General features: G+C 51.8%; 1 protein-coding gene across 2 annotated transcripts; it reads right to left on the reverse strand.

Moving 5' to 3' along the window:
• Positions 1 to 2,552: 2,552 nt before the first annotated feature.
• LOC127039241 (gap junction beta-5 protein-like) lies at positions 2,553 to 7,757 on the reverse strand. 2 transcript variants are annotated; one of them, XM_050932600.1, is made up of 2 exons: positions 7,677 to 7,757; positions 2,553 to 4,687 (listed from the first exon to the last, which is right to left on the reverse strand). In XM_050932600.1, exon 2 carries the CDS (start codon positions 4,660 to 4,662, stop codon positions 3,817 to 3,819), a length of 846 nt encoding a protein of 281 aa, XP_050788557.1. In that variant the 5' UTR covers positions 4,663 to 4,687; positions 7,677 to 7,757; the 3' UTR covers positions 2,553 to 3,816. The 2 variants fall into 2 exon arrangements, with proteins under 2 accessions (XP_050788557.1, XP_050788558.1); XM_050932601.1 differs by lacking the exon at positions 7,677 to 7,757 and adding an exon at positions 7,484 to 7,579.
• Positions 7,758 to 8,311: the final 554 nt, after the last annotated feature.

Genomic DNA, 8,311 nt, shown 5'->3' on the forward strand with positions numbered 1-8,311 from the left:
TCTTCAGAACAGGGATTGGGTCTTCATGAGTGTTGGTGCAGCCCCTAGCACATGGGACTCTGATCCCAATTGGACTGGGAACCCTTCTACAATATCAATATTAAATACTACCAGTAATTTGATTATAACTTTCCATAGCAAATAAACAACAAAGCTCACCTCCATGAAATCACTGGAATATACAGTGTATCCTCCAGCAAGTCGACAATATTATCTATCATATTCACAACATCTGGAGCTATCGCTCTATCCAGGCACTTCGCTTTGATACCTGAATGTCTAGTGCATGTGTAACACATTAATAAATTCACGAATCGATCAGAACCTCAGTCACACATTACCACTGGAATGTAACTTTGCACTGACAAAGTGCTTTAGCAACGGGAAACATTGTAAGCTGTAATACCATGTCTCTCATTGCGTGAATGTCTCTGTTACACATTCCCACCCCATGCACAGCACTTGCCTCCTGAGAGTAGACGCTATGCCAGCTTGCAGAACAGCCAAGTTTATTATCCTGCATAAAGGCTCCTTTAAATCACACTGCACCTGCCCACCCAGGGTATTTCCTCTAGCCCAAGCAAGCTCTTGCCATGCCTCTTACCTGACGGTAGAGAAGTCCATAAACTCTCTCTAGCTATTTCATTGCAGCGCAGTCTTTAAGCTCTTGCTGCCTTTGCTGATGCACCTGGGATGCGTACACCTGTGGGGCGTGCCTCCCTTTCACCAATGAGCTCAGCAGCCCTTCTTCAGAGAGATTTAAAAAAACAAAAAACCCAAAAAAGCCTAGAGTCACAGAAAAATAAAATGGACCTGACATGTTAGCTCAGAATTATACACCGCCCAGTGAGCTCCATGGGAGTTTTGCCATGGACTTCATAGAGACAAGGGCTTGGCCTATCTGGGCTTTGATACATTGTGCAATGTGTGAGAGCAGAAGGATAATGCTTTGCCTTTCTTAGAGAAATTGCTTTGGAAGCAGGAATCCCCTAATGTGCCAACCCCACTCGTGCTATCCACTTAGGTGCTTCCCCCACTTTGCAGACAACGGGACCACTGCTTTGAGGGGTGAAATGACTCTCCCAAGGACCTGTAGCAGAGTCAGGGCCGGGCACGTCACCAGCACTCGGCTAGTAATAAACAATTCACAAGACATTACATGAGTGAAGCTGGAAACGGAACCAAAAGAGAGATTCCTGGTCCCCTGTCCTCTGCTCCAACCAGTCTCAGCTCCCACCTTGCTAATCAAAACTGATTAGCTATGAGGATGCTGGCTTCCAGAGGCTGTTCTTTTTCTGATTTAGTGGCTGTTTGCAGGTGAATCCTGGCTCTTTATAAAAGTAAAGACCCATTTTTAATAGTGTTTAGAAAATTGTTTTCCGTGCATTATATTACAAGAAGGCTTCCCGCAAGGCACACACATGAACAGAGGTACTGCCAGACCACAGGTTGTCCAGGTTCCAATACTCAACAGTGGCCAGTTGCAGCTGCTCCAGAGGAAGATGATAGAGGGCCATATTTCCAAGGGCGAGAAGGTTTTTTTTTTTTTTTTTGAGAACTAGGGAGTTTATTCCACCCATCTCCGCAAGCAAATCTTCAATGCTGTAAAAACGTTTGGGGGGGCACCTTTTGAAAAATCCCATTCACAAACATTTCTGCCATTTAAGCTAAAACAAAGGACAAGAAACAGAAATAAAGCCCATTTCTTATAAAGAGACAGTTTTATTTGTTGCAAGGGTACAGAAGGCGAGAAATACATACGGGGTCAGATCCGCACCGGGTGTGAAAGGGGACAACTCCACTCTCTACAGAGCAGCTGAGTGGATTCATAGCAGCTGAGGGGCTGGCCTATGGACTGTGCAGGGCCGTGGCTAAATGAATTGTTCATGTTGGGCTTTTAAAATATATGCATCACGTCCACACCGCATGGCTCTGCAGAAGGTCATCAGTGCTACATATGCTACCTTAGCTCTGTGAATATGGAATGAGTACAGAATTCCACCCTTTGGGGGAGGATCATCCCTGAAATGCTGCCATCTCTGGGGTGAAAAACAGCAGCCATCCAGTGCCAGTGACCTTAAATCATAATTTTCTTTTTAAGAGGGGGAGTGACGTATGTGAGATTTTAGGGCAGCAGGATGCAGTTTCCTGCTTTGGCTCTGTCATCACTAGCTACTCCCTAAAGGATGCTATGGGATGTTAGATGACAAATCACTCCGCAGCAAGAGGGTCACCCACACAGCTCCTCTTGCTCTCTCAACAAAAGGAGATGTTTGAACCTGACTCAAGGGAACAACTTCCTACCAAGGGATGTGGTGGATGCTCCACCCTGTGGAGTCTTTAAATCAAGACTGGATGCCTTTCTCAAAGATGGGCTCTAGTTCAATGGAAAGTTACGGGCCTGATGCTGGAATGGCTGGGTGGAATCCTCTGGCTTGTGTTACGCAGGAGGTCAGACGGGATGATCATAATGGCCTTGAAAACCAGTGAATCTAGGAGATTTTCTTCTTTCCCCTTGACCGCCCCCTTACCCCCCTCCCCCGTCAGCAAAACTCTTTAATTCCCTAAGGGTGAACGGATTCCCCATCACCGACATCAGCAAGTGTTTAGTTTCCATGACTTGAATCTCTGGCAGGATGGATTATTGGGCATTTCTGGCAGATGGGAATTGCTGTATTCTGTTCTTGGGAAGCCTCCCGTTCTTTCTAGTGTCTTCTGCTACCCCCAGTTGGTCCCGTTGGGTTAAGCAAAGCTGAAGGACTGTTCATGAAATGAGGCACTTTGGAGACCTCACCCCCCTCTCCTTAGCAGGCTTGGAGAGAAAATACCCACTTGGCCTAGGCAGCCCCACCCCAGGAACATCCACGGCCAGGCCGGGTTTCTCCAACGTCCCCCTACCATTTGGCATGTCACTCAGGGACAGACAGAAGGATCTGGCTCTGTTTCCACAGTGGCTGAGAAATTCTCACTGCCAGCGGAGAAGTCTGGCTTGTTCCTTACATCCCACTCCTCTCTCTGAGGCTGGACCTTCCAACGGACGCCTGTGAAGTTAGACTGGGCATGGAACGGGAAGACACAGGAGGGCACAATCCTGCATGATGTCTCACCACAGGAATTGCCAGGCTGGGTCAGAGCAAGGGTCCTTCGAGCCCTGTGTCCTGACTCCAGTAGTGGCCAGCAGCAGCTGCTGCAAGAACCCATCAAATCTCATAAGTCTAAATCCCACAACTCTAGGCTTTGCATTAAGAACATGAGATCGGCCACACTGGGTCAGACCAAAGGTCCATCCAGACCAGTATCCTGTCTACTGACAGTGGCCAATGCCAGGTGCCCCAGAGGGGAATGAACAGAACAGGGAATCATCAAGTGATCCAACCCCTGCCGCCCACTGCCAGCTTGTGGCAAACAGAGGCCAGGGACACCACCCCTGCCCAGCCTGGCTAATAGCCATTAATGGGTCTATCATTTATCTAGCTCTTTTTTGAACCCTGTTATAGTCTTGGCCTTCACAACATCCTCTGAACATTCCCCTTCCCCCTGCTTCTCTCCAGTCTGTGGTTCCAATAGGACTTCCCACTGACTAGCAAGGCCATTCTTCTCTAAAGTGCCGGAGTCCAGTTATTTCCACCAGACCAATGCAAGGCAGGGGGAAGCACCCAATGTCCTTAACACCCGGGCGTGTGATGGGAGCCGAGCTGCCAGCAGAGGCCAGGTCTGATCTTGGCTCGTGACATCTAGGCATGGCCAACAAGGAGGGCTGGTCTCGAACAAGGGCCGTTCTGCACGGAGACAGCCTCCCTAGGTCTTTCCCTCCGCTTAGGAGATAACATCTTCTCTTATCTGGGAACTGGTTGTGTTTGGAGCCATGACTAGCTTGCAATCCGCCGCGTGGAAAACCTGCCCTCTGGGCTCGAGGCTGTCCTGCTCGCCGTGGGAGAGGGAACAGTCCTTGTTATGAACGATGCTCCTGAACTGCCTGGTTTCCCTCCGGCTGCTCTTGCTTCTGGACAGCAGGGACTCCTGGCACCGTTTCCCCACCAGATAGCAGGCCTCCACCACGCTCAGCAGGACGCAGAGGCAGGCCGTGACCACCATGAAGAGGGTGAAGATGTTCTTCTCCGTGGGCCGGGAGATGAAGCAGTCCACGATGTTGGGGCACGGGGGGATCTCGCACTTCACCACGCTGGGGAGGGTGTAGTTCTTGTAGAACCGGTGGAAGATGTAGAGGAAAACCACATCCACAGCAGCCTTAAAGACAAGGCTGAGCAGGTAGGTCCACCACAGCCCTCCCCGCTTCTTGCCGGGGTTGGGGTAGAGTCGGTGGCAGTTCTCGCCCGCTACCTCCCGGTGCTTCTGCTCCCTGGCTTCCCGGTAGGCCACGTGCATGATCACCAGCAGGGAGGGGCAGGTGACCAGGATGAGCTGCAGGGCCCAGAGGCGGATGTGGGAGACGGGGAAGAAGTGGTCGAAGCAGACATTGGAGCAGCCGGGCTGGCGTGTGTTGCAGTCAAAGTCCTTGTGGTCGTCGCTCCACACCCGCTCTGCCGCCACCACGTAGACCAGCAACCGGAAGATGAAGACCAGGGAGAGCCAGATGCGCCCGAAGGCCGTGGAGTATTTGTTCACCCCGCTCAGGAGCCCTTCGAAGATACCCCAGTTCATGGTCCGTGGCTCCCGTTAATTGGGTCTGCAAGGGGAAGAAATAAAGAGACGCTAATCAATATTCCAGGCTCCGGCTCTAAGCACATTCCACTTCCAGAGCTGGGAAGAGAACTCAGGAGTCCTGCCTCCCAGTGCCACCCCTACTGCTCTAACCACTTGCTCCCACTCTCTCTCAGAGATGGGAATGCAACCCAGGTGTCCTGACTTCCAGTGCCACGCCTTCCCAGCTCTAGCCACTAGACCCCATTTCCCTCTAATAGCTGGGAATCTAACCCAGGAATCCTGCCTCTTGCTTCTCCCCACTGCCCAAACACCCCCCTCCCAGAGCCAGGAACAGAACCCATGTGCTCATATAACACTGCACACAAAGCAGCTTGTAACCCACTGGCCACAGACATGGCCTAGACTGTGATGCTGAGAGTGTCTACAGGGGACAGGGCAATCTTGGTGGGGTTTTATGACCGTCACTCAGCCCTGAGAGTATTTTTTTTTTTAAACACATGGGCTGAAACTCACCCCTCGCACTGGCCTATGCAGCACTTACAGGACTAGCTGCGGGAGAGATTTAAGTTGTGTCTAGGCCACGTACTGGCTCTCTGCAGCGGGGTGAAGTTACCCCTCAAGCAAAGTTTGTTGGTGTCTGAAGTGACTGAGGAAGCTAACCAGTCCCTAACATGTAACGCTTCCAACCCTGTGAAGGTACAAATAGCAGAAGGAAGCATCACGTTTAAAGCAGGTAGGGCAGTGCGTATCGGACACACCCAGCCAAACGTGGCTGAGCTTATACGGGAAGTCTAGCTCTCGAGTAAGCACAAGAATTGCAGTTTAGCAATGCTTGGTCCTCCTCTAAGAAAGGGTCCTTTCCTAAACACTGCTTCCTGAGAGGCAAAGGCAGGGCAAGTGAGGAAAGAAAGTCCGTTCCCCCAAAGGCCCCCATGGAGCCGGGGTGGAAAATGGTGATTCATCTCTCCTCAGCCTGGGAAATGAGATGTATTGATTCATTCCAGGGTAAGCCTTTGCCCACTTTCCTGCAGAAACAAACGGCGGATGGTGGCAGGCTGCAACCCGATGGCTTCTGCAGAGGAAAGTGATGCACGGACCCAGGGCAGGTGGGAGGAAGGGTGGGAAAAGGACGAGGGGCCAGAGCTGCAACCTCCATGGGAGGGACATCAGCTGGGAGGTCAATTCCCCACCAGACTCAGGCCTGGCAAGTAAGTCAGCGGTGTGCTTGACTCGACCTGAAATGCGATGACCTGGCAGAGAAACCCAGTGAGATTGGGGTCAATGCCTTTTGCTGTGGGGCTCACGGGACCCCACTGTGGGAAGGGATAAGGATGGATGGGCCCATTCTGCACCCTACAATTTGAAATAATGGGTGAAGTTGTGCCTAGAAGCCCCAGTCATGGGCTAGGACCCCACTGTTCTGGGCTTGTAGCGCACCAGTGCAAACAGAGGGTCCATGCCCCAAAGAGCTTACAGCTGGAGCTCTGCCATCTCAGACTGATGGCTGAGGCCAACGTAGAAGAGGGCAATATCTAAACAGACTCTGCCACTGAGCTGCCCAGGCCAATGGTGACCCCCTTCCCAGTCTGAATGGGGGCTGCTAATTCGAAGTCCCCTTCCACGTCCCTTCCTTTCTTGGTCACATCTCTAGTCACTGAGCAAAGCTGGACGAGTCTAGAATAAAAGATGGCCAGGAAGATGGGGTTAGATCTCCAGCCAGCGAGAAACCAAAACTCCAGATTTTCTCTGGAGACCATTCCCGGGTGCAGATTTTGGCGGTTTCAGAGCGCAGTGGCTCTCCCCACCCATCTCTCTCTTAGGCCAGCCCCTCTTTACCAAGCTATTTGTTATTCACTTGCCTTGAGTTGCCAGGCACGGCCTCAGAAAACCACCCATAAAACAAGCTAAGGGATGAATCATGTAATAGGTCAGCAGCTCTGATGCCAAAGGTCCTCTCTCATCCCAGGAATCTGACCTGTGCTACAGTGGCAGAGCCAGGAACCAGATCTCCCATGCTGTCCTCCCTCCACGCCCCCGGCCAGGGCGCTGTGCGTTTGGAGGGGAAGGCCCATTCCTCAGGCCTGACAAACAACTGGAGGTGGCACCTTGTGTACGCAAGGCAACCGACATCCCAACTGGGCACCAAAACAAAGTCTGGGCGGAAGGATGTTGATAAACCTGGCTAATGCATCCCACACAAGGTGGATGCTTGGCTAGTGTGGAACAGCCTGGATAAATACCAGGAGGCTGAGGAGGAGGAGGGCGGGACTGGGAAATCTCGAGTCACTATCAGTACAGACACAAATCAAGAACCAGGAGGATTAGGAAAAGCTACACTAGGTTATAGAGGGAGGGGAAATGGACTGGTGGTTAGACCTGGTGGCCAGGAGACTTGACTTTTACTCCTGGCTTTGACCCAGAATCACTGTGTGTCTTGGACAAGTCACCAGACCTCTGTGCCTCAGTTTCCCCATTAGTAAATAAGGATGATATTCATCGTCCTTTGCAAAGCTCTTTGAGAGCAGCACACGTAGTGCTACATGAATGCAAACTACGATTATTAATCAGCTACTCTGCTATAGAGGCACACTGACACACAACACAGCCCCAACATACACCCACAGCAAGTAATGCAGCATGCACAACACCCAACTCATGCATATCCAGGACACATGCTAGAGCCCATGGGGCTGATTCTGCCCTTACTCAGATATAAACCTGGAGTAACTTTCTCTCACTCCCCCTCTAGCTAGCTACAGAGCCAGACACAAGACTAGACACACACGAAACGCATGCTGACACATTTCATTGCAAACACCTAGGATCAGCCTGGGATGCTTTGCTTCTCTCCGGTGTACTGTGGGCATAAATCCGAGACAAACCGACAGCCCAAGTTCCTTTTTGTGCCCATGTGTCTGAGACACGCCCCGGCTCCCAGACCTTCTCCAGTCCAGCAGCCTCCCTAGGTCCAGCTCCAAGCAGCTGCTCCTCCCCTGGCGAATGCCCCTTACCTGGTGGGGGGTCCCCTGCAGAGTCCTTCTCTTCTCTAAGGGGATGCGGAGCACAAGGCAGAGCTTGCAGTGCAATTCATCCCTGCACTTTCACGAGCCAGGAGGAGTAATTTTCAGAGGGAAGCCCTCTTGAGGGCGGGTCTAGGAGTTAAGGTGGATTTCCAAGATGCCCATTGGCTGCCGGCTTGCAGGACTGCTGGAAAGAGAGGCTTGTCCCAGTGGCATTTTTAGGCCCCGATCCTGCAAACTCTTAAGGTACGTGCTTGACTTTACTCGCCTGAGCAGCCCTGTTGGCGTCAATAAGATTGCTCAGGGCTGATCTTGGCGGGGGCCCTCCGGCCGGTCATGTAAATAACGTATGGCCTGGTGCCAGTAATTGGGGCATGCTGTACCTGCTGCCCCAGCCATGGAGAATGATACATTCACTCCCATCCCCACAGGTCACAGATCCCTCAGAGGCCTGCAGTTTATGCGAAACCACCCCTTCCAAAGACTGCATGGCCGGGGTATTCTGACCATGCAGTCCCCTCTCAGCCATAGACACCTCCCCACCCGGAGCTCGCGCAATGCCACCTGCGGCTCTTTGCAAACAGTCATGGAGTTATTCAGCAGACACCTGGGTGCTTGCAAAACAG

This window comes from Gopherus flavomarginatus, chromosome 22 (assembly GCF_025201925.1).
Source record: "Gopherus flavomarginatus isolate rGopFla2 chromosome 22, rGopFla2.mat.asm, whole genome shotgun sequence".
NCBI classification, from domain to species: domain Eukaryota; kingdom Metazoa; phylum Chordata; order Testudines; family Testudinidae; genus Gopherus; species Gopherus flavomarginatus.